The 27,097-nt window shown below is 37.3% G+C and overlaps 1 protein-coding gene across 1 annotated transcript in view; it reads left to right on the top strand.

Annotated features, from left to right (window-relative positions):
• GUCY1A2 (guanylate cyclase 1 soluble subunit alpha 2) overlaps positions 1-27,097 on the top strand; it is a gene marked incomplete at its 5' end in the record, with an annotated part of 427,337 nt that overhangs the window by 355,638 nt on the left and 44,602 nt on the right. The window contains one exon of the mRNA XM_081239600.1: positions 9,282-9,436. Within this exon, the coding sequence (XP_081095726.1) occupies positions 9,282-9,436 (155 nt within the window). The remainder of the gene's footprint in view (positions 1-9,281; positions 9,437-27,097) is intronic.

The following is a 27,097-nucleotide window of genomic DNA, read 5'->3' as shown; positions in this document are numbered from 1 at the left end:
GAGGAAAAAAACCTTTATGCAGAAAACAATGAGACACTGATGAAAGAAATTAAAGATGATACAAACAGATGGAGAGATATACCATGCTCTTGGAATGGAAGAATCAACATTGTGAAAATGACTATACTACCCAAAGCAGTCTACAGATTCAATGCAATCCCTATGAAATTATGAATGACATTTGTCACAGAACTAGAACAAAAAATTGCACAATTTGTATGGAAACAAAAGATCCTGAATAGCCAAAGCAATCTTGAGAAAGAAAAATGGAGCTGGAGCAATCAGGCCCACACTGTATATTTATACTGTGACTTGCTTATATTGCAACTGGAAGTTTATACCTCTTAACCTCCCTCACCTATTTCTTACCTCTCCCCACAACACTCCTCTCTGTATCTATAACTTTTTTCTGTTTTCTATTTGTTCATATATTTTGTTCTTTAGATTCCACATATAGTAAAATCATACAGTGTTTGTCTTTCTCAGTTGGTCTTATTTCACTTAGCATAATACCCTCTAGGTCCATCCATGTTGTCACACATGGTGAAATTTCATTCTTTTTTATGGCTGAGTAATATTCCATGTTATTTATTTATTATATATTTATTTTATTTATATATAAATATATAATATTGTATAATATGATATATAATATAAATACATACAAATATATATTTTATGTGTTTATATTATAATTAAATATATAATATACTGATTATATATTTATTATATATATATATGTGTGTATATTTGTATATATATATATATATATATATATGTATATATATCTCATAGCTTCTTTATCCATCATCTGGTTATTAATACTTAGGTTGCTCCATATCTTAACTATTGTAAATAATGTTGCAATTAATATTTGGGATACATATATCTTTTCTAATTTATGTTTTCATTTTCTTTGATAAATAGCCAGGAGTGGAATTTCTGAATCATATGATAGTTCTATTTTAAAATTTTTGTGAAATCTCCATACTGTTTTCTGTAGTGGCTGCCCCATTTTACATTCTCACCAACAGTGCACAAGTGTTCCCTTTTCTCCACATTCATTCCAACAATTGTTACTTGCTGTCTTTTTGATAAAAGCCATTTGGACAGGTATGAGGTGATATATTATTGTGGTTTTGATTTGCACTTCCCTGATGATTAGCATCTTTTTCATGTGCCGGTTGGCCATCTATGTGTCTTCCTTGGAAAATATTTATTCAGATCCTCTGCCTATTTTTTTAATTGGGTTGTTGTTTTGATGTTGAGTTTTATGAGGTCTTTGTGTTTTTTGGATATTAACTCCTTACTAGATATATCACTTGCAAATAGCTTCTCCCATTGAGTAAGTGTTTTTTTCCTTCTGTCAATCTTTTCCTTTTCTGTGCAAATCTTTTTCATTTGATGTAGTACTGTTTGTCTATTCATGCTTTTGCTTCCCTTGCCTGACGAGACATATTCAAAAAGTAATTACTAAGACTGATGTCAGAGAACCTACTACCTATGTTTTCTTCTAGAAATTTTATGGTTTTAGTTCTTAAATTCAGTCTTCAATGCATTTTGAGTTGATTTTTCTACATGGTCTGAAAGAGTTGTCCAGTCTGTTTCTTTTTCATGTAGCACCATTTATTGTAGAGGCTGTCTTTTCCTCATTGCATATTCTTGCCTGAAAATAAGAATGGGTTTATTTCTAGGCTCCCTACTCTGTTCCATTGATCTATGTGTCTCTTTTCTGCCAGTACTGTACTGTTTTGACTACTGTTCAAATCAGTTCAAAATCAGTAATATGATACCTTCATATTCCTTTGAGTAATATGTTCTTCTTTCTCAAGATTAATTTGGATATTCAGAGTCTTTGGTGTTTCCACAAATGCCATTGATATTTTGATAGGAATTCCATTGATCTGTAGATTGCCTTGAGTAGTATGATCATTTTAACAATATTCAATCTTCCAATCCATGAAAATGGTATATCTTGCCATCTGTTTGTGTCTTCCTCTATTTCTTTTATCAGAGTCTTAATTTTCTGAGTATGGGTCTTTTACCTCCTTGGTTAGATTTATGCCTAGGTATTTTATTCTTTTTTTTTTTTTTTTTTTTTGCGGTATGTGGGTCTCTCACTGCTGTGGCCTCTCCCATTGTGGAGCACAGGCGCCAGATGCACAGGCTCATTGGTCATGGCTCATGGGCCTAGCTGCTCCGCAGCATGTGGGATCCTCCCAGACCGGGGCACGAACCCGTGTCCCCTGCATCGGCAGGTGGACACCCAACCACTGTGCCACCAGGGAAGCCCTATTTTATTCTTTTTAATGCAATTATAAATGGGAGTGTTTTCTTAATTTCTCTGATACTTCGTTGTTAGAGAATAGAAATGCAACAAATTTCTGTATTTTAATTTTGTCTCCTGCAACTTGACTGAATCCATTGATGAGTTATATATATATAGGTTTTGGTGGCATCTTTAGGATTTTCTATGTATAGTATCATGTCATCTGCGAACAGTGACAGTTTCACTTCTTCCTTTCCAATTTGGAATCCTTTATTTCTTTTTCTTGTATGATTGCTGTGGCTAGGGCTTCTAATAGTCTGTTGAATAAAAGTGGCACAGGTAGGCATACTTGTCTTGCTCTTAATCTTAGAGGAAATACTTTCAGCTTTTCACTGTTGAGTGTAATGTTGGCCATGGGTTTGTCACATATGGCCCTTATTATATTGAAGTATGTTCACTCAATAACCACTCTGTTGAATTTTTTTGTTGTTGTTTTGTTTTTAGGGTTTTTTTGCCATACCAGGCCTCTCACTATTGTGGCCTCTCCCATTGCAGAGCACAGGCTCCAGACGCACAGGCTCAGCAGCCATGGCTCATGGACCTAGCTGCTCCATGGCATGTGGGATCTTCCCAGACTGGGGCACGAACCCATGTCCCCTGCATTGGCAGGTGGACTCTCAACCACTGCACCACCAGGGAAACCCTGTTGAAAGTTTTTTTTTTATCATAAATGGTTGTTGAATTTTGTCAAAAACTTTTTCTGCATCTCCTGAGATGATCATATGATTTTTTTGAATTTTATTTATTTTTTTATACAGCAGGTTCTTATTAGTTATCCATTTTATACATATTAGTGTATGTATGTCAGTATTCATCACACCACTTCTTGTTTTTTAATATGGTGTATCACATTGATTGATTCACAGATATTGAACCATCTTTGCAGGCCTGTGATAAATCCCATTTGATCATGGTGTATCATCTTTTTGAATTCTGTTTGCTAATATTTTGTTGATTGTTTTTTGCATCTATGTTCATCAGTGATATTGGTCAGTAATTTTCTTTTTTTATCAGGTTGGTTGCTTATCTCAACTTCTCTTAGTTCTTCTGGGGTTTTATCTTGTGTTTTTCTTTGGATCACAATCTTCTACTGCCTCATTTTGCCTAATTTGCTGTTTTTATTTCTATGTATTTAGTAGGTTGGTTGCATTTCCCCACCTTGGAGAAGTAGTCTTGTGTAGGAGATTTTCTATGTTCCTAGCAGTGCACTCCACTCTGGTCACCAAATCTCTATGTTCTAGGGGTACCTCCTATGTGGGCTATGTAAGTCATTCTATTGTGGATGGCTGACTGCTGTATGTGATCTGATAGGCATGACAGGCCTTGGTCTGGTCAGTTTACATGCTATCAGCCACTGGCAGGAAAGGTAAGGTCATAAAGTGGCTAGCTGCAGGGCTCTGGGGGGCCTCAGGGCTACTGCCAGCCCACTGGAGTGTGGAGCTTGATTCCACGATTGGTAGTTGTGGAACTGGGGGTTCCAGATCTAGTGTCAGCCTGCTGATGGGCAGGGCTGATTCCTGACACAGATGTTTGCAGTTGAGGTGTCCCAAAGCTTGTGTCAGTCTGCTAGTGGGTGGGGCTGGATCCTGGGGGTTGTGGGGCCCAACATTGTCCCAGAGCTGGTTTTGTCCTGCTGGTGGATGAGACTGGGGCCAAAGGGGTCTTTGAGCTGGTGCAGCCTGCTGTTGGGTGGGCTGGGTCCTGACACAGCAAGCTGTGGGACTGTGGTAGTCCTGATACTGGTGTCTGTTCACTGGTAGGCAGAGGTAAGGCCTGGTCCCAGAAGAATTTTGAAGCTGATGTTAGCCTACTGGTGGGCAGAGCTCAGTCTAGGGTGGTCTCTGTCTGCAGGGCCCTGGTGGTCTTGGAATAGTTGTCTGCCAGTTGGAGACAGGACTGGGTCCCAGGGTGTCTGTGGGCACAGGTGGTCTTAAGGCAGCTGGCCTGCTTGGCCTGAGGTGTCCTGCTCTTGGTGCAGACAGGCTAGTGGGCAGGGCTGGGTCCTATTGCTAATAAGCTAGATGGAGGATTCCAAATTGCTGCTTGCCAGCACCATCATCCTTCTCATATAAAGAGTGCCCCAAAAGTGCTGCCACCAGTGTGTATATCCCCAGGGTAAGCTCCAGTTGCCTCCTGCCTCTCTGGAGGGTCTCCAAAATCAGTAGGTGGATCTGATCCAGGCTCCTTTCAAATTACTGCTTCTGCTCTGGGTCCCAGAGTGTGAGATTTTGTGTGTGCCCTGTAAGAGTGGAGTCTATATTTTCTATAGCCCTCTGGCTTTCCCAAAAGAAGCCTTAGTCTGATGGGCCTTGTAGAAACAAACTGAGGACCTTTTTAATTTTGGTGTTTTTTTATAGTTTACTGAACCCAGAGCCAACTGATCTATGGTCTACAGCTGGCTCAAACACTAATTTGCTCTTTTCATTGTGCTCCTCTTGACTTCAATTTATTTGTAAAATGAGGGAGCTGGACTAAAGTTTCTGTGTTTCCCTCCCAACCCTAATATTCCTTCTTTACTAAATCAGACGAGTTTTGACTAGCTGAGGTTGAACTATATAAGCCTTCTATTTTTAAGAGCTGTAGGAGGCATGTTATCTAGAAATGCAGTTGTTTATGTGCCTTGGCAAATAAATAATAGGTAGAGTATTATGAGAATAACTGAACCCTTTGATTACTTGGAATTTTGATATGTCCCAGAGTTTTGCATTATTTCACACATTTCATATAGGTATGGGAGATTGAGTAATAGATGACCTAACCTCAAGATAAATCCTAAAGTTATTGTGTTTTTCAAAAAATTCCTAGGACAAACAATTTTTTTCATAAACTTTCTCTAAAAAGTGAAGTCTAGTGTTATTTACCAAAGCATTGATCTTATTAAAGCATTTATTTGTGTGTGTGTGTGTGTGTGTTGCTCTGCTAAATGTTTATAAGTTGCAAGAGGTCTGTTTAATGCCGTTTTCTCAACCTCAGCACTATTGATATTTTGAAATGGAAAATTCTTTCACATGGGGAAGGTGTCCTAGGAATCTCTAGTTCTACTGGATAGATGCCAATAATAGCTCTCCATCCCAGTTGTGAAAATAAAAAATGTCTCAAAACATTGTCAAATGTCCACTGAGGGGCACAGATGGCCCCAGCTGACAACCACTGGTTTAGTGCAAAGCAATCCTCTTTAGCTAGAGTATACCGATGAGATGGATGCAAACGTTACTGCTTGGTTAACCAATTAAATAAATTTTAATCTTGCCAAAATGAATCTAAATCTCTCATTGACAGTTAAAAGTAGCTCTCTAAAGATGTGGCACATATATACAATGGAATATTAGCCATAAAAAAAAACAAAATTGAATTATTTGTAGTGAGGTGGATGGACCTAGAGTCTGTCATACAGAGTGAAGTAAGTCAGAGAGAGAAAAATAAATACCATATGCTAAAACATATATGGAATCTTAAAAAAAAAAAAAAAAAGGTTCTGAAGAACCTAGGGACAGGAGAGGAATAAAGACGCAGACTTAGAGAATGGACTTGAGGACACGGGGACGGGGAAGGGTAAGCTGGGACGAAGTGAGAGAGTGGCATGGACATATATCCACTACCAAACGTAAAATAGATAGCTAGTGGAAAGCAGCTGCATAGCACAGGGAGATCAACTCGGCTTTGTGACCACCGAGAGGGGTGGGGTAGGGAGGGTGGGAGGGAGACGCAATAGGGAGGGGATATGGGGATATATGTATATGTATAGCTGATTCACTTTGTTATAAAACAGAAACTAACACACCATTGTAAAACAATTATACTCCAATAAGGATGTTAAAAAAAGAAAAAAAAAAAAAGTAGCTCTCTATTTTGTCTAACTGCTAGATGCAAGAAGCAGATTCTGAATGTGGCAATCAGTGACTTCCTTATAAGGTAACAACTCCCGGGAAATCTCAAGAAGTTGCTGAAAGAAATGTAAAAGAAAATGGAGTCTGATGATTAAGCTTGTAAGTTCTCAATGGTATCTCCTTATATCCAAGAGTAAATACTTCTTCTGAGTCCTGTTCCATTATAGTGACAGTAACAGCGAATCTGTGCTACTTTTGTGTTTGTTGATATTCTTGTGTATGTTTTAAGGTAGTCTTCTAAGAGATAGGGTTTTTTTAAATAACCATTTCTCCATCCACCTTCTCAAGAATACCAGGATTTTTATCTTCAGGCATTTTAGGTTATAATAATTCTTAGTATGACAATTTAGTTTAAAAAAAAAAGAACAGCCTCAGGTCTTTTTGTTTTGTTTTGTTTTGTTTTGTTTTTTTGCGGTATGCGGGCCTCTCACTGTTGTGGCCTCTCCCGTTGCGGAGCACAGGCTCCGGACGCGCAGGCTCAGCAGCCACGGCTCACGGGCCTAGCCGCTGCGTGGCATGTGGGATCCTCCCAGACCGGGGCACAAACCCGTGTCCCCTGCATCGGCAGGTGGACTCTCAACCACTGTGCCACCAGGGAAGCCCAGCCTCAGGTCTTTTGGAAAGAGGCAGGGGTGGAACCATATAAGCCTTCAGTATAGTTGATGAGATATTGAGTCTTCTTCTCCGACTAAAAGCACAGAATATAGAGGCTGTAAAATGTGTCCGTTTGATACTCATTTCTGCTCTTTTACTGCTTAAAAAGATCACAGGTCCAACATGACAATCTTAATATTTAAGGTCTGGGTGTTTTTAGGCAATCTTATATTGCACAAGGTAATTTAATATAAATAGAAAGTAAAGAAATATAATAAAATTTTTCAAAATGTTTTGCTAATTTTAGGGAAAACTGTGTTATGTTTGTTTATAAGAAATACTACCTTTCATTATGTAACTGAGCAGGATCCTATGAGGTCTTCCTGAGACATATCCTCTTCCCCATATCCTCTACCATAGGTCCTCTCTGAAGTACCTAGATAACAGTATTTGATGCACATTCCCTGAGTTGTTTTACAGATGTGAAAACTCCCCACCAAATGGAAGAAGTTAACTACTTCATGACCATGAGCACATAGCCCCAGGTCTCTTGGAGACTAAGGAATGATAATGTTAACCCTTGTGACACCCCCCTGTTACCTCACCATCATCCAATCAGAGAATTGTCCATGAGCTGATCACATACACTGCAACCCCCCTCCCTCACCTGGCCTTTAAAAATGCTTTGCCAAAACCCTTCAGGGACCTCAAGTTTTTTTTAGAGCATGAGCGATGCATATCCTTTCATCACTCTGCAATAAACCTTTCTCTACCCCCAACTCCAATGTTTTGGTTCATTTGGCCTCACTGTGCATCAGGCATAGGAACTTGCAATAACAATTACATTTTTTTTTTGTCTTTAAATCCAAACAGACAATCTCTCATCAGAAGTAGGCCTAAATTTTTAAGATAGTTTGTGTTCTTTAAAAAAAGTACATCTCATTTCTTCTCCCAGCCAATATGAAAGAACAGGCTGGGTTTACACTCCCACCCTCAACAATTAAAAATCTGGACAAAATGTAAAAAAGGACAGTTTCATGACATTGGACATTAGGCAATGGAAGACAGTGATGCCTGAGAGACGGAGAACAAAATGAAACATATGATTTCCCTGGCGTATTCCTTTGAGGTACATTCAGGCTGCAGTTCAAGGAAGGACAAATCAAGAGGAACCCAGCAAACTCCCCAAGTTGAAGAGATGAAGCTGAGAGTCTATGGAGAGCATAAAAGTTAGAATTCACAGACAGAGTACCACTAAGGAGAGAGGTGCAAAAAGACCACCAGAGATCTTCCAAGGAGCCTCCTATATGTTCCTTAACTTACAGATTGTTGTTTGTATGTGAGAAAACTACCTGAGACCAACAAGGAAAAACACATGAAAGGATTAGAGAAAAAGTTCCTTGAACTCACACAAGACTTGGAAAAAAAGCCAGAACCCATCAGGAAAACTGGAAAACCTCATAAATCATAGGCATTGTGTATAGTACTCAGAGGGTTCTTGCCTCACTAGTGGGGAATAATTAGCCCTACATGAAACACAGCTCAAAACTTGCCTAACAAATTTTAAAAAGCAAGACTTGAAAGGAAAAAGTGAAAAAACTTTCCAAGTATCTTGACTGCATCCCAGGACAAAGCTCAAGAATATTTATAAGAATATAAAAAATATCCAGCACTCAACAAAGTCAATTCATGATACCTAACATCCAACCAAAATTTACTAGGTATTCAGAAAAGCTGAAAAATATGACCCATAATAATGAGAAAAATCAGTCAATCAAAATTGGTACAGAACAGGAGCATATGTTAGAATTAGCAGATAAAAATATTAAAACAATTATTTTAATTGTATTCCATATATTCAAAAGTTAATTTGATACCTGAAAGACTTTTTTAAAAAGTTCAAATTGAACTTTGAGAAAGGAAAATCACTATATCTAAGAAGAAAAATACACTGGATGTGATTAGCAAAAGATAAGGCATTACAAAAGAAAAGATTAGTAAATTTGGAAATAGAAGTGATCTAAAATAAACAGAGAGAAAAATATTTTAAATGAACAGATAAACAAATATAAATATTTAATTTACAATTGTGTTTAATGCTATGAAGGAAAAAAATAGGGTTTTATGTTAGAATAACTGGAGGGAGAATAATACATTTTCCATTTATTAGAGCATACTAGGTACAAATAAAACCTGATTTAAATTGTAACACAACTGGATTTATTGTGTTACAATAGAAAATTAATGGTAGTTTTTTCTTATAATTAATCCATTTGTTCATTTATTCCACACCATCCATGTTCATTGATACTACTGATATAATAGTCCAGATATTTGGCTCACAAAAATGACCAAGACCCCAGTCCCTATCTTTGAGGAGCTAGGAGTTTAATGGTTCAGCAGCACCTCTTATTAAAATAATCACATACCAAATGAAAACATAAATATATCCTTTTCCTTTTCTTTTTTAGATGAGAATAGGCATTCACTCAGGCTCTGTGCTGGCTGGAGTTGTTGGGGTAAGAATGCCACGATATTGCCTGTTTGGAAATAATGTCACTCTGGCAAGCAAATTCGAATCGGGAAGTCACCCTCGACGCATCAATGTCAGCCCAACCACTTACCAGTAAGTTTTCTTTGGCCTTCTCCCCCTGTCTTTGGCATTGCATTATACTAATAGCCTGTCATTTGTGAGACTCTATTTTTTTCTTGATCCTGTTATTATCTAAGATAATATGAGTAGATCCATCCAGTCTGAAAGATAGCAATTATGACATAAAATTTAATTTACACCCTAAGAAAGTACACGGAAAACCTGACTTGACTGAGAGGTAAATGGAGATTTGCCATTTCCCACAGTCTCTGTCCTCCTTAGGTATTCCTGTTTAAAATACAGGAGAGCAGGGTTTTCTCTGGTGGCACAGTGGTTAAGAATCCACCTGCCGGTACAGGGGACATGGATTCGAGCCCTGGTCCAGGAAGATCCCACATGCTATGGAGCAACTAAGCCCATGTGCCACAACTATTGAGCCCACGTGCCACAACTACTGAAGCCTGCACGCCTAGAGTGCATGCTTCGCAACAAGAGAAGCCACCACAATGAGAAGCCTGTGCACCTGAATGAAGAGTAACCCCCACTCGCCACAGCTAGAGAAAGCCAGCGCACAGCAACAAAGACCCAATGCAGCAAAAAAAAAAATACAGGAGAGTAAATGTTAAGGGTCTGCAACACACTAGAAATCCTAACATTTTCAAAATGTTTCTCAATGTTTATAAAAATCAAAGGAATAAGATAGAAAATATAATTGTCTGTTTTTATTCTTCTAAATAATGAATATAAATAGGGACTCTCTAAACTTAAATATATACCGGGTACAGAGTAAAACTTCAAACTCTATTTATCTTAAAGGTCATATTTGACAACTCTACACATTTTGATAGCTGAAGTCATCCTTGTTTTTGTGCCTGGTAGATGTCAAGCTCCAGGCATTAGCTATTAAGTGCCATATGGGCAGAGACCAAGTCTTTTTGGCTCATCATTATATCTCCAAAACTTACAAAAAAATGTTTAGCACATAACAAGCACTCTATAAATATTTATCAAATTAATGAATAAATGTACTGATAAGATAAATATCTCTATACTAAGAAAATAGTATGAATATCTCCTACTTGGTAGACTTTGGCCTAATGCTAAGCTTTGGTGTACAAGCAATTTCATTAGTTCCATGATTTAAATGACTTAGAAATCACATTGTAAAACTGTAAAGTAGAAATGGTGACCATGGATATTTTTATTAGCATGACTACCATGTTAACCCAGGCTAACAAAAAAACCTCAGAAGCAGAAACTTTAAATACATAGAAAATAAATGTTGATTTATAATAACAAACAAAATGGTGACACTTTGAGGATTTTGATACCACATCTATACAGAGGGAAGTTAAGGTTTCTTAGATAAAAGACAAGTATTTCCAGATTCCTGAGGAGCACATGAGAAAGGGGAAGAAATTACAAATATAAAATCAAAATAAATTTGCTTAAGAACTACATGTCATTTTTAGGGTATTTATATAAGCGTTTTGCTTCTTTTAAATTTCTCCCAATTTTTCTAACACAATTCTGGGCATAATACATATGATGTGACAATGGTTTCCATATTAAATGGAATTAGGAAGCTTCTCAAGATCAGTGCTCTAGATCACTGAACTTTGTTCTCTAGACAATGGGGTAAGGAAAAGCTCCTGAAGATCAACCACCTCACCTATATACTCCTACCATGGTTATGATTTTTCCCATCGTGGAGCTAATACATATGTTTCCTGTTTGTATAAGTGAGTGTAGATTTATAGAACCTCCATTTAAAAAAAATGATGTGTAAAGAACGGGTCAACCATGTGAGGAGTTATACCTTGAGCTAAAATGTCATTCTCTAGCTGGCTTTGTCTACATGTGACCAATAAAGGAAACCCCACAAGCCACACAGAGTCTGTGCATTTGGGTGTTGTCTTTGAGTTTTAATAATCTTTTTCACATTGGTGGGAGTTTGTAATTATCCTTAGTGATCAATAAAGTCTGAAGAATTGAATCATTTAAAACACTGCGAGCATTGAAATATTTTGTTCTGTTATGATCTGTCCCCCCACCTCCCCCCCACCAAAACACAAATGGAGATATAGATGAACAAATTGAGCTGCCTTCTGGGTAGATTATAAAAGATACTTTCTCTGACTGGTCCCAAATCTTATAATTTCTAATAATACTTTATAAAAATATTTTTATGTTTGGTCTATCCTCAAAAATAACACTTTTCCTCCATCTGTTTCTGTGTTCCTCCCTCCTTCCATTCTTTCAACAAATACTTGTAGAGTACATACTATATTCCAAGCACTATGTATGATAGTCACTAATGTTACAACAATAAACAGCATAAATATGATCTTTGCCTTCATGGAGGAGACTACCAGATGGTAGATGTATACAAATAAACAGTTTATTACAATAGACTAGTGCTGAGGTCAAAAGGACCTGATGAGAGTATTAGAGCAACAGGAGGAGTGGACTAAAATGAGGATGAAGAGGTAGATTGAAGTCAGACCAACTGAAGCTGTAATTCATGTTAAGGGATTTCAACTTAACCCTAAGAGCAAAGAAAAACATTTAAGAGTTTTAAGCAGAGGAGTGACTTGACCAGATTTGTACTTTAAAAAGATCTCCAAGGTTGTAGAGAGAACAGATTAGGAGGTGAGAAAGGCAGCAATCCAGTGCTTGAAATCAGGTAATCTTATTCCCATTTCCTTGATGGAAATGTAGCTAATAACTGAGACCCTGGAATCCAAACCATTTGCTATTTCAACTTGTCTTCCATGCTTCAGAAGAGTGATTGGACTCAATGATCTTTGACATCCATTTTTATCCGGGATACCAATAAAAACAATGTACTTTGGTTCCTGGTAAGCTTCTAGAAAACTAAATTTAGGTATATGATCTCAGTGTGACTTGGTTTTCAGATTCTGGATGTGTTTGTGCACAAGTGCTTTCTGTTGGTTTTATATACACCAATCTAGACACTTCAGCTATGTATAATTGTTCTATTCCACATAGCACAAGTGATTTATGAATCCACAAGTGTAGAGTACACTTCCCTTTCCCAGGATACTCAAAGTGAAATGCCAGGTGGATGTTTCATTGACATTATTTAAGAGGAGATAATATTGAACTTTCTTAGAGCAAATAGGAATTTGTGAAGTTAAACTGAATGTCAAGCTCATAAGAGCTTGAAATTTCCAATTTTCTTTCCTGAATTAAATGCTGAAAATGTTCAATATTGTCTGGTTATTTTGAAATCTTCAGAAAGGTTTCTAAAAATTTTTATTTTAATATTTTAATTTCATTGAAGTATAGTTCATTTACAATGCTGTGTTAGTTTCAGTTGTACAGCAAAGTGATTCAGCTATACATATAAATATAATCATTCTTTTTTAGATTCCTTTCTCATATAGGTTATCACAGAATATTGAATAGAGTTTCTTGTGCTATACAGTAGGTCTTTTTTGGTTATCCATCTTATATATTGCAGTGTGCAGGTATTCATCCCAAGTTCCTGATTTATCCCACCAGTGCCACATCTCCCCTTTGTTAACCATAAGTTTGTTTTCAAAATATATAAGTCTGCTTCTGTTTTGTAAATAAGTTCACTTTTATATTTTTTTAACATCTTTATTGGAGTATAATTGCTTTACAATGTTGTATTAATTACTGCTGAATAACAAAGTGAATCAGCTATATGTATACGTATATCCCCATATCCACTCCATCTTGCCTCTCCCTCCCACCCTTCCTATCCCACTCCTCTAGGTGGTCACAAAACACCAAGCTGATCTCCCTGTGCTATGCAGCTGTATCTTTTTTTTAAATTAGATTCCACATACAAGTGATACCATATAATATTTTTCTTTCTCTGTCTGACTTACTTCACCTAGTATGAGAATCACTGGGTCCATCCATGTTACTGCAAATGGCATTAATTCATTCTTTTTCATGGCTGAATAATATTCCATTGTATATATATACCACATCGCCTTTATCCATTTCTCTGTCAATGGAAATTTAACTTGCTTCCATGAATTGTAAACTGTAAATGTGCTGCAATGAACATTAGGGTGCTTGTATCCCTTTGGATTATTGTTTTCTCTGGATATATGCCCAGGAGTGAGATTGCTGGGTCATATGGTAGTTCTATTTTAAGTTTTTAAGGAACCTCCATACTTTTCTCCATAGTAGTTGTACCAATTTACATTCCCACCAACAGTGTAGGAGGGTTCCCTTTTCTCCACACCCACTCCAGCATTTACTGTTTGTAGGCTTTTTGATGATGGCCATTCGACTGCTGGGAGATGATACCTCATTGTAGTTTCGATTTGCATTTCTCTGATAGTTAGTGATGTTGAGCATCTTTTCATATGCTCCTTGGCCATCTGTATGTCTTCTTTGGACAGCTATCTGTTTAGATCTTCTGCCCATTTTCTGATTGGGTTGCTTGGTTTTTTTTTGACCTAGAGCTGCATGAGCTGTTTGTATATTTTGGAGACTAATCCCTTGTCAGTCACATCATTTGCAAATACTTTCTCCCTCTTGGGTTGTCTTTTTCTGTTGTTGATGGTTTCCTTTACTTTGCAGAAGCTTTTAAGTTTCATTAGATCTCATTTTTTTTTGTTTTGTTTTTATTTCCCTTACTCTAGGAGATGGATAAAAAACATCTTCCTGTGATTCATACCAAAGAGTGTTGTGCCTATGTTCTCATATAAGAGTTTTATAGTATTAAGCCTTACATTTAAGTCTTTAATCCATTTTGAGTTTATTTCGTATATGATGTTAGGGAGTTTTCTAATTTCATTCTTTTTTTTTTAACATCTTTATTGGAGTTTAATTGCTTTACAATGTTGTGTTAGTTTCTGCTTTATAACAAAGTGAATCAGTTATACATATAAATATGTTCCCATATCTCTTCCCTCTTGCATCTCCCTCCCTCCCACACTCCCTATACCACCCCTCTAGGTGGTCACAAAGCACCGAGCTAATCTCCATGTGCTATGCGGCTGCTTCCCACTAGCTATCTATTTTATGTTTGGTAGTGTATATATGTCCATGCCATTCTCTCACATCATCACAGCTTACCCATCCCCCTCCCCATATCCTAAAGTCCATTCTTTAGTAGGTCTGTGTCTTTATTCCCGTCTTACCCCTAGGTTCTTCATGACACTTTTTTTTTCTTAGATTCCATATATATGTGTTATCATACGGTATTTGTTTTTCTCTTTCAGACTTACTTCACTCTGTTTGACACACTCTAAGTCCATCCAGCTCACTACAAATAACTCAATTTCGTTTCTTTTTATGGCTGAGTAATATTCCATTGTATATATGAGACAAATCTTTATCCATTAATCTGCTGATGGACACTTAGGTTGCTTCCATGTCCTGGCTATTGTAGATAGAGCTGCAATGAACATTTTGGTACATGACTCATTTTGAATTATGGTTTTCTCAGGGTATATGCCCAGTAGTAGTATTGCTGGGTCGTATGGTAGTTATATTTGTATTTTTTTAAGGAACCTCCATACTGTTCTCCATAGTGGCTGTACCAATTCACATTCCCACCAACAGAGCAAGAGTGTTCCCTTTTCTCCACACCCTCTCCAGCATTTATTGTTTCTAGATTTTTTGATGATGGCCATTCTGACCGGTGTGAGATGATATCTCATTGTAGTTTTGATTTGCATGTCTCTATTGATTAATGATGTTAAGCATTCTTTCATGTGTTTGTTGGCACTCTGTATATCTTCTTTGGAGAAATGTCTATATAGGTCTCCTGACCATTTTTGTATTGGGTTGTTTGTTTTTTTGTTATTGAGCTGCATTGTGCTGCTTGTAAATTTTGAAGATTAATCCTTTCTCAGTTGCCTCATTGGCAAATATTTTCTCCCATTCTGAGGGTTGTCTTTTGGTCTTATTTATTGTTTCCTTTGCTGTGCAAAAACTTTTAACTTTCATTCGGTCCTATTTGTTTATTTTTGTTTTTATTTCCATTTCTCTAGGAGGTGGATCAAAAAGTATCTTGCTGTGATTTATGTCATAGAGCATCCTGCCTGTGTTTTCCTCTAAGTGTTTGATAGTGTCTTGCCTTACATTTAGGTCTTTAATCCATTTTGAGTTTATTTTTGTGTATGGTGTTAGGGAGTGCTCTAATTTCATACTTTAACATGTACCTGTCCAGTTTTCCCAGCACCACTTATTAAAGAGGCTGTCTTTTCTCCACTGTATATTCTTGCCTCCTTTATCAATGATAAGGCGACCATATGTGCCTGGGTTTACCTCTAGGCTTCATACCCTCTTCCATTGATCTATCTTTCTGTTTTTGTGCCAGTACCACACTGTCTTGATTACTGTAGCTTTGTAGTATAGTCTGAAGTAAGGGAGCCTGATTCCTCTAGCTCCATTTTTCGTTCTCAAGATCGCTTTGGGTATTTGGGGTCTCTTTTGTTTCCATACAAATTGTGAATTTTTTTGCTCTAGTTCTGTGAAAAATGTCAGTGGTAATTTTATAGGGATAGCATGGAATCTGTAGATGGCTTTGGGTAGTAGAGTCATTTTCACAATGTTGATTCTTCCAATCCAAGAGGATGGTATATCTCTCCCACTATTTGAATCATTGTTAATTTCTTTCATCAGTGTCTTATAATTTTCTGCATACAGGTCTTTTGTCTCCATAGGTAGGTTTATTCTTAGATATTTTATTCTTTTTTTGGAAATGGTAAATGGGAGTGTTTTCTTAATTTCGCTTTCAGATTTTTCATCATTAGTGTATAATAATGCCAGAGATTTCTGTGCATTGTTTGTATCCTGCTACTTTACCAAATTCATTGATTAGCTCTAGTAGTTTTCTGGTGGCATCTTTAGGATTCTCTATGTATAGTATCATGTCATCTGCACACAGTGACACTTTTACTTCTTCTTTCCCAGTATGTATTCCTTTTATTTCTTTTTCTTCTATGATTGCCGTGGCTAAAACTTCCAAAACTATGTTGAATATGAGTGGTGAGACTGGGCAACCTTGTCTTGTTCCTGATCTTAGTGGAAATGGTTTCAGTTTTTCACCATTAAGGATGACATTGGCTGTGGGTTTGTCATATATGTCCTTTATTATGTTGAGGAAAGTTCCCTCTATGCCTACTTTCTGCAGGGTTTTTATGATAAATGGGTGTTGAATTTTGTTGAAAGCATTCTCTGCAGCTATTGAGATGATCATATGGTTTATATCATTCAATTTGTTAATAAGCTGTATCATGTTGATTGATTTTCATATATTGAAGAATCCTTGCATTCCTGGAATAAACCCTACTTGATCATGGTGTATGATCCTTTTAATATACTGTTGGATTGTTTGCTAGGTTTTTGTTGAGGATTTTTGCATCTATGTTTATCAGTGATATTGGCCTGTAGTTTTATTTCTTTGTGACATCTTTGTCTGATTTTGTTATCAGGGTGATGGTGGCTTCGTAGAATGAGTTTGGGAGTGTTCCTTCCTCTGCTATATTTTGGAAGAGTTTGAGAAGGATAGGTGTTAGCTCTTCCCTAAATGTTTCATAGAATTTACCTGTGATGCCGTCTGGTCCTGTGCTTTTGTTTGCTGGAAGATTTTTCATCATAGTTTCAATTTTAGTGCTTGTTATTGGTCTATTCATATTTTCTATTTCTTCCTGGTTCAGTCTTGGCAGGTTGTGCATTTCTAAGAATTTGTCCATTTCTTCCAGGTTGTCCATTTTATTGGCATAGAGTTGCTTGTAGTAATCTCTCATTATCCTTTGTATTTCTGCAGTGTCAGTTGTTCCTTCTCCTTTTTCATTTCTAATTATATTGATTTGAGTCTTCTCCTTTTTTTTCTTGATGAGTCTGGCTAATGGTTTATCAATTTTGTTTATCTTCTCAAAGAACCAGCTTTTAATTTTATTGATCTTTGCTATTGTTTCTTTCATTTCTTTTTCATTTATTTCTGATCTGATCTTTATGATTTCTTTCCTTCTGCTAACTTTGAGGTTTTTTGTTCTTCTTTCACTAATTGCTTTAGATTCAAGGTTAGGTTATTAATTTGAGATATTTCCTGTTTCTTAAGGTAGGATTGTATTGCTATAAACTTCCCTCTTATAACTGCTTTTGCTGCATCCCATAGGTTTTGGGTCATCCTGTCTCCATTGTCATTTTTTCTAGGTATATTTTGATTTCTTCTTTGATTTCTTCAGTGATCACTTGGTTATTAAGTAGCGTATTGTTTAGCCTCCATATGTTTGTATTTTTTACAGATCTGTCCTGTAATTGATATCTAGTCTCATAGCGTTGTGGTCAGAAAAGATACTTGATACAATTTCACTTTTCTTAAATTTACCAAGTCTTGATTTGTGATCCAAGATATGATCTATCCTGGAGAATGTTCCATGAGCACTTGAGAAAAATGTGTATTCTGTTGTTTTTGGATGGAATGTCCTATAAATATCAATTAAGTCCATCTTTTTTAATGTATCATTTAAAGCTTGTGTTTCCTTAGTTATTTGCATGTTGGATGATCTGTCCTTTGGTGAACCTAGTAGGGGTGTTAAAATCCCCTACTATGATTGTGTTACTGTGGATTTCCCCTTTTATGGCTGTTAGTATTTGTCTTATATATTGATGTGCTCCTATTTGGGTGCATAAATATTTACAATTGTTATATCTTCTTCTTGGATCGATCCCTTGATCATTAGGTAGTGTCCTTCTTTGTCTCTTCTAGTAGTCTTTATTTTAAAGTCTATTTTGTCTGATATGAGAATTGCTACTCCAGCTTTCTTTTGCTTTCCATTTGCATGGAATATCTTTTTCCATCCCCTTACTTTCAGTCTGTATGTGTCTCTAGGTCTGAAGTGGGTCTCTTGTAGACAGCATATATATGGGTCTTGTTTTTGTATCCATTCAGCCAATCTGTGTCTTTTGGTGGGAGCATTTAGTCCATTTACATTTAAGGTAATTATCGATATGTATGTTCCTGTTCCCATTTTCTTAATTGTTTTGGGTTCGTTATTGTAGGTCTTTTCCTTCTGTTGTGTTTCTTGCCTAGAGAAGTTCCTTTAGCATTTGTTGTAAAGCTGATTTGGTGGTGCTGAACTCTCTCAGCTTTTGCTTGTCTGTACAGGTTTTAATTTCTCCATCAAATCTGAATGAGATCCTTGCTGGGTAGAGTAATCTTGGTTGTAGATTTTTCTCCTTCATCACTGTAAATATGTCCTCCACTCCCTTCTGGCTTACAGAGTTTCTGCTGAAAGATCAGCTGTTAACCTTATGGTGATTCCCTTGTGTGTTATTTGTTGTTTTTCCCTTGCTGCTTTTAATATATTTTCCTTGTATTTAACTTTTGATAGTTTGATTAATATGTGTCTTGGGGTGTTTCTTGTTGGATTTACCCTGTATGGGACTCTCTATACTTCCTAGACTTGATTAACTATTTCCTTTCTCATATTAGGGAAGTTTTCAACTATAATCTCTTCAAATATTTTCTCAGTACCTTTCTTTTTCTCTTCTTCTTCTGGGACCCCTATAATTCAAATGTTGGTGCATTTAATGTTGTCCCAGTGGTCTCTGATACTGTCCTCAGTTCTTTTCATTCTTTTTTCTTTATTCTGCTCTGCAGTAGTTATTTCAAGTATTTTATCTTCCAGGTCACTCATCCGTTCGTCTGCCTCAATTATTCTGCTATTGATCCCTTCTAGAGTATTTTTAATTTCATCTATTGTGTTGTTCATTGTTGCTTGTTTCCTCTTTAGTTCTTCTAGGTCCTTGTTAAATGTTTCTTGCATTTTCTCTATTCTATTTCCAGATATTGGATAATTTTTACTATCATTATTCTGAATTCTTTTTCAGGTAGTCTGCCTATTTACTCTTCATTTGTTAGCTCTGGTGGGTTTTTACCTTGCTCCTTCATCTGCTGTGTGTTTTTCTGTCTTCTCAGTTTGCTTATCTTACTGTGTTTGGGGTCTCCTTTTTGCAGCCTGCAGGTACGTAGTTCCCGTTGTTTTTGGTGTCTGTCCCCCGTGGCTAAAGTTGGCTCAGTGGTTTGTGTAGGCTTCCTGGTGGAGGGGACTAGTACCTGTGTCCAGGTGGATGAGGCTGCATCTTGTCTTTCTGGTGGGGAGGTCCACGTCTGGTGGTGTGTTTTGGGGTTTCTGTGGCCTGGTTATGATTTTAGGCAGCCTCTCTGCCAATGGGTGGTGTTGTGTTCCTGTCTTGCTAGTTGTTTGGCATAGGGTGTCCAGCACTGTACCTTGCTGGTCATTGAGTGTAGCTGGGTCTTGTTGTTGAGATGGAGATCTCTGGGAGATTTTTGCTCTTTGATATTACGTGATGTTGGGAGGTCTCTTGTGGACCAGTGTGCTGAAGTTAGCTCTCCCACCTCAGAGGAACCTCACTGACTCCTGGCTGGAGCACCAAGAGCCTTTCATCCACACAGCTCAGAATAAAAGGGAGAAAAAGTAGAAAAAAAGAAAAGAAAGAGGATAAAATAAAATAAAGTTATTAAAATAAAAAATAAAAAATTATTAAGAAAAAAAATTTTTAAGTAAAAAAAAAAAAACAGATGGACAGAACCCTAGGACAAATAGTGAAAGCAAAGCTTTACAGACAAAATCTCCCACAGAAGCATACACATGCACACTCACAAATAGACGTAAAGGGGAAAAAATAATATATCTTGCTCTCAAAGTCCACCTCCTCAATTTAGGATGATTCATTGTCTGTTCAGGTATTCCACAGATGCAGGGTACATCAAGTTGATTGTGGAGATTTAATCCGCTGCTCCTGAGGCTTCTGGGAGAAATTTCCCTTTCTTTTCTTTGTTAGCACAGCTCCCAGGGTTCAGCTTTGGATTTGGCCCCGTCTCTGCGTGTAGGTCGCTGGAGGGCATCTGTTCTTCACTCAGACAGGACGGGGTTAAAGTTGCAGCTCATTCGGTGGCTCTGGCTCACTCAGGCCATGGGGAGGGAAGGGCACAGAGTGTGGGGCGAGCCTGCGGTGGCAGAGGCCAGTGGGATGTTTCACTAGCCTGAGGTGCGCCATGCATTCTCCTGGGAAAGTTGTCCCTGGATCCCGGGACCCTGGCAGTGGTGGGCTGCACAGGGTCCCAGGATGGGAGGTGAGGATAGTGACCTGTGCTCACACACAGGCTTCTTGGTGGTGGCAGCAGTGGATTTAGCATCTCATGCCCGTCTCTGGGGTCCGCGTTGTTAGCCGCAGCTTGTGCCCATCTCTGGAACTCCTTTAAGCAGTACTCTTAATCCCCTCTCCTCGTGCACCAGGAAACAAAGAGGGAAGAAAAAGTCTCTTGCCTGTTGTACAGGTCCAGACATTTTCCCGGACTCCCTCCTGGCTAGCCGTGGTGCACTGACCCCTTCAGGCTGTGTTCATGCAGCCCACCCCAGTCCTCTCCCTGCGATCCGACCAATGCCCGAGCCTCAGCTCCCAGCCCCCGCCCTGCCTGGCAGGTGAGCAGACAAGCCTCTCGTGCTGGTGAGTGCTGGTCTGCACTGATCCTCTGTGCAGGAATCTCTCCGCTTTGCCCTCCACACCCCTGTGGCAGTGCTCTCCTCCATGTCCCTGAAGCTCCCCCCTCTGCCACCTGCAGTCTCCGCCCGCAAAGGGGCTTCTAGTGTGTGAAATCCTTTCCTCCTTTACAGCTCCCTCCCACTGGTGCAGTTCCCATCCCTATTCTTTTGTCTCTGCTTATTCTTTTTTCTTTTGCCCTACCCAGGTACGTGGGGAGTTTCTTGCCTTTTGGGAGGTCTGAGGTCTCTGCCAGCATTCAATTGGTGTTCTATAAGAGCATTTCCACGTGCAGATATATTTCTGATGTATCTGTTTGGAGGAAAGTGATCTCCGTGTCTTACTCTTGCACCATGTTCCTCAACTCCTCCTCATTTCATTCTTTTATATGTAGCTTTCCAGTTTTCCCAGTGCCACTTATTGAACAGACTGTCTTTTTCTCCATTGTATATTCTAGCCTCCCTTGTTGTAGATTAATTGACAGTAGGTGTGTGGGTTTATTTCTGGGTTTTCTATCCTATTCCATTAATTAATATCTCTGTTTTTGTTCCAGTACCTTACTGTTTTGATTACTGTTGCTTTGTAGTATAGTATGAAGTCAGCGGGTCTGATTCCTACAGCTCTGCTTTTCTTTCTCAAGATTGATTGGCCTATTTGGGGTCTTTTGTGTTTGAATACAAATTTAAAGAAAAAATTTTGGCTCTCCTTCTATGAAAAATGCCATTCGTAATTTGATAGGAATTGCATTGAATCTAGATTGCCTTGAGTACTAAGTCCTTTTGTCAATACTGATTCTTCCAATCCAAGAACATCTGTTTGTGTCATCTCTGATTTCTTTCATCAGCATCTTATACTTTGCAGAGTAGAGGTCTTTTGTTTCCTTAGATGGCTTTATCCCTAGGTATTTTATCCTTTTTTATAGAATGATAAATGGGATTGTTTCTTTAATTTCTCTTTCTGATATTTTGTTGTTAGTGTATAGGAATGAAAGTGATTTCTGTGTATTAATTTTGTATTCTGCAACTTTACCAAATGCATTGATTAGCTCTAGTAGTTTTCTGATAAAATCTTTAGGATTTTCTATATATAATATCATGTCATCTGCAAACAGTGAGAGTTTTACATCTTCTTTTCCAATTTGGTTTTCTTTTATTTCTTTTTCTTCTCTGATTGCTATGGCTAGGACTTCCAAAATATGTTGAATAAAAGTGGTGACACTGGGCATCCTTGCCTTGCTCCTAATCTAAGAGGAAATGTTTTCAACTTTTCACTGATGAGAATGATGTTGGCTGTGGGTTTGTCTTACATAGCCTTTATTCATTGAGGTAAGTTCCCTCTCTTCTCACTTTCTGGGGAACTTTTATCATAAGTCAGTGTTGAATTTTGTCAAAAGCTTTTTCTGCATCCATTGAGATGATCACATGGTTTTTGTTCTTCAGTTTGTTAATGTGATGTATCACAATGATTGATTTGTGCATTCTGAAGAATCCTTGCGTCACTGGAATAAGTCCCACTTGATCATTGTATATGATCCTTTTAATGTATTATTGGATTCAGCTTGTTAGTATTTTGTTGAGAATTTTTGCAACTATGTTCATCAGTGATATTGACCTGTTATTTTTTGTATGTGTGTGGTGTCTTCGTCTGGTTTTGTTTATCAGGGTTATAGTGACCTACTAGAATGAACTTGGGAGTGCTCTTCCCTCTGCCTTTTTTTGGAAGAGTTTCAGATGGATAGAGGTTAACTGTTCTCTAAATGTTTGATAGAATTCACCTGTGAAGCCATCTGGTCCTGGACTTTTGTTTGTTGGAAGATTTTTCATCATAGTTTCAATTTTAGTACTTGTGATTGGTCTGTTCATTTTCTCTATTTCTTCCTCGTTCAGTCTTTGAAGGTTGTATTTTCTAAAAATGTGTCCATTTCTTCTAGGTTGTCCATTTTATTGGCACATAGTTGCTTTTAGTAGTCTCTTATGATCCTTTGTATTTCTGTGGTGTCAGTTGTAACTTCTTTATCATTTCTGATTTTATTGCTTTGAGTCCTCTTCCTCTTTTTCTTGATGAGTATGGCTAAAGGTTAATAAATATTTTTATCTTCTCAAAGAACAACCTTTTAGTTTCATTAATCTTTGCTATTGTTTTCTTCATCTCTATTCATTTATTTCTGCTCTGATCTTTATGACTTTTTTCCTTCTACTAACTTTGGGTTTTGTTTGTCTTCTTTCTACAGTTGCTTTAGATATTAGGTTAGGTTGTTTATTTAAGAATTCTTTTGTTTCTTGAGGTAAGATTTTATTGCTATAAACTTCCCTCTTAGACCTGCTTTTACTGCATCTCTTATGTTTTGGATCATCATGTTTTCATTTTCATTTGTCTCTAGGTATTTTTAAATTTCATCTTCTTTAGTGATCCATTGGTTATTTAGTAGCATATCGTTTAGCCTCCATGTGTTTGTGTTTTTTAGTGGTTTTCCTCTGCAACTGATTTCTTTTTTTAAAATTTAAAAAGAATTTTATTATTAGTTTCTGCTTTATAACAAAGTGAATCAGTCATACATATACATCTGTTTGCATATCCCTTCCCTCTTAGATCTCCCTTCCTCCCACCCTCCATATCCCACCCCTCCAGGGGGTCACAAAGCACCGAGCTGAACTCCCTGTGCTTTGCGGCTGCTTCCCACTATCTATCTACCTTAAGTTTGGTAGAGTATATATGTCCATGCCTCTCTCTCCCTTTGTCAGAGCTTATCCTTCCCCCTCCCATATCCTCAAGTCCATTGTCAAGTAGGTCTGTGTCTTTATTCCTGTTTTACCCCTAGGTTCTTCATGATATTTTTTTTCTTAAATTCCATATATATGTGTTAGCATATGGTATTTGTCTTTCTCTTTCTAACTTACTTCACTCTGTATTACAGACTCTAGGTCTATCCACCTCATTACAAATAGCTCAGTTTCGTTTCTTTTCATGGCTGAGTAATATTCCATTGTATATATGTGCCACATCTTCTTTACCCATTCATCCGATGATGGACACTTAGGTTGTTTCCATCTCTGGGCTATTGTGAATAGAGCTGCAATGAACATTTTGGTACATGTCTCTTTTTGAATTATGGTTTTCTCAGGGTATATGCCTAGTAGTGGGATTGCTGGGCCATATGGTAGTTCTATTTTTAGTTTTTTAAGGAACCTCCACACTGTTTTCCATAGTGGCTGTACCAATTCACATTCCCACCAGCTGTGCAAGAGTGTTCCCTTTTCTCCACACCCTCTCCAGCATTTCTTGTTTCTAGATTTTCTGATGATGGCCATTCTGACCAGTGGGAGATGATATCTCATTATAGTTTTGATTTGCATTTCTCTAATGATTAATGATGTTGAGCATTCTTTCATGTGTTTGTTGGCAGTCTGTATATCTTCTTTGGAGAAATGTCTATTTAAGTCTTCTGCCCATTTTTGGATTAGGTTGTTTGTTTTTTTGCTACTGACCTGCATGAGCTGCTTATAAATTTTGGAGATTAATCCTTTGTCAGTTGCTTCAATGGCAAATATTTTCTCCCATTCTGAGGGTTGGCTTTTGGTCTTGTTTATGGTTTCCTTTGCTGTGCAAAAGCTTTGAAGTTTCATTAGTTCCCATTTGTTTATTTTTGTTTTTATTTCCATTTCTCTAGGAGGTGGGTCCAAAAGGATCTTGCTGTGATTTATGTCATAGAGTGTTCTACCTATGTTTTCCTCTAAGAGTTTGATAATTTCTGGCCTTACATTTAGGTCTTTAATCCATTTTGAACTTATTTTTGTGTATGGTGTTAGGGAATGATCTAATCTCATACTTTTACATGTCCCTGTCCAGTTTTCCCAGCACCACTTATTGAAGAGGCTGTACTTTCCCCAATGTATATCCCTGCCTCCTTTACTAAAGATAAGTTGACCATATGTGTGTGGGTTTATCTCTGGGCTTTCTATCCTGATCCACTGATCTATCTTTCTGTTTTTATGCCAGTACCACACTGTCTTGATTACTGTAGCTTTGTAGTATAGTCTGAAGTCAGGGAGCCTGATTCCTCCAGCTCCGTTTTTCGTTCTCAAGATTGCTTTGGCTATTCGGGGTCTTTTGTTTTTCCAAACAAATTTTGAAATTTTTTGTTCTAGTTCTGTGAAAAATGCCAGGGGTAGTTTGATAGGGATTGCATTGAATCTGTAGATTGATTTGGGTAGTAGAGTCAATTTCACAATATTGATTCTTCCAATCCAGGAGCATGGAGCATCTCTCCATCTGTTTGTATCATCTTTAATTTCTTTCATCAGTGTCTTATAATTTTCTGCATACAGGTCTTTTGTCTCCTTAGGTAGGTTTATTCCTAGATATTTTATTGTTTTTGTTGCAATGGTAAATGGGAGTGTTTTCTGGATTTCACTTTCAGATTTTTCATCATTAGTGTACAGGAATGCCTTAGATTTCCGTGCATTAATTTTGTATCCTGCAACTTTACCAAATTCATGGATTAGTTCTAGTAGTTTTCTGGTCACATCTTTAGGAGTCTCTATGTATAGTATCATGTCATCTGCAAACAGTGACAGCTTTACTTCTTCTTTTCCAATTTGGATTCCTTTTATTTCCTTTTCTTCTCTGATTGTTGTGGCTAAAACTTCCAAAACTATGTTGAATATGAGTGGTGAGACTGGGCAACCGTGTCTTGTTCCTGATCTTAGTGGAAATGCTTTCAGTTTTTCACCATTGACGATGATGTTGGCTGTTGGTTTGTCATATATGTCTTTTATTATGTTGAGGAAAGTTCTCTCTATGCCTACTTTTTGCAGGGTTTTTATCATAAATTGGGTTTGAATTTTGTTGAAAGCTTTCTCTGCATCTATTGAGATGATCATATGGTTTTTCTCCTTCAGTTTGTTAATATGGTGTATCACGTTGATTGATTTGCGTATATTGAAGAATTCTTGCATTCCTGGAATAAACCCCACTTGATCGTGGTGTATGATCCTTTTAATGTGCTGTTGGATTCTGTTTGCTAGTATTTTGTTGAGGATTTTTGCATCTATATTCATCAGTGATATTGGCCTGTAGTTTTCTTTCTTTGTGATATCCTTGCCTGGTTTTGGTATCAAGGTGATGGTTGCCTCATAGAATCAGTTTGGGAGTGTTCCTCCCTCTGCTATATTTTGGAAGAGTTTGAGAAGGATAGGTGTTAGCTCTTCTCTAAATGTTTGATAGAATTCGCCTGTGAAGCCATCTGGTCCTGGGTTTTTGTTTGTTGGAAGATTTTTAATCACAGTTTCAATTTCAGTGCTTTTGATTGGTCTATTCATATTTTGTATTTCTTCCTGATTCAGTCTTGGCAGGTTTTGCATTTCTAAGAATTTGTTCATTTCTTCCAGGTTGTCCATTTTATTGGCATAGAGTTGCTTGTAGTAATCTCTCATGATCTTTTGTATTTCTGCAGTGTCAGTTGTTACTTCTCCTTTTTCATTTCTAATTCTATTGATTTGAGTCTTCTCTCTTTTTTTCTTGATGAGTCTGGCTAATGGTTTATCAATTTTGTTTATCTTCTCAAAGAACCAGCTTTTAGTTTTATTGATCTTTGCTATCATTTCCTTCATTTCTTTTTCATTTATTTCTGATCTGATCTTTATTATTTCTTTCCTTCTGCTAACTTTGAGTTATTTTTGTTCTTCTTTCACTAATTGCTTTAGGTGCAGGGTCAGGTTGTTTACTCGAGATGTTTCCTGTTTCTTAAGGTGGGATTGTATTGCTATAAACTTCCCCCTTAGAACTGCTTTTGCTGCGTCCCATAGGTTTTTGGTCTTCGTGTCTCTACTGTCATTTGCTTCTAGGTATTTTTTTATTCCTCTTTGACTTCTTCAGTGATCACTTCATTATTAAGTAGTGTATTGTTTAGCCTCCATGTGTTTGTATTTTTTACAGATCTTTTCCTGTAATTGATGTCTAGTTTCATAGCATTGTGGTCAGAAAAGATACTTGATACAATTTCAATTTTCTTAAATTTACCAATGCTTGATTTGTGACCCAGGATATGATCTATCCTGGAGAATGTTCCGTGAGCACTTGAGAAAAATGTGTATTCTGTTGTTTTTGGATGGAATGTCCTATAAATATCAATTAAGTCCATCTTTTTTAATGTATCATTTAAAGCTT

This window comes from Mesoplodon bidens, assembly GCF_964165515.1.
Source record: "Mesoplodon bidens genome assembly, chromosome: 7".
NCBI lineage: Eukaryota > Metazoa > Chordata > Mammalia > Artiodactyla > Ziphiidae > Mesoplodon > Mesoplodon bidens.
Note: the sequence above shows the minus strand (reverse complement) of the source record. Positions and strands in the feature narration are given on the sequence as shown.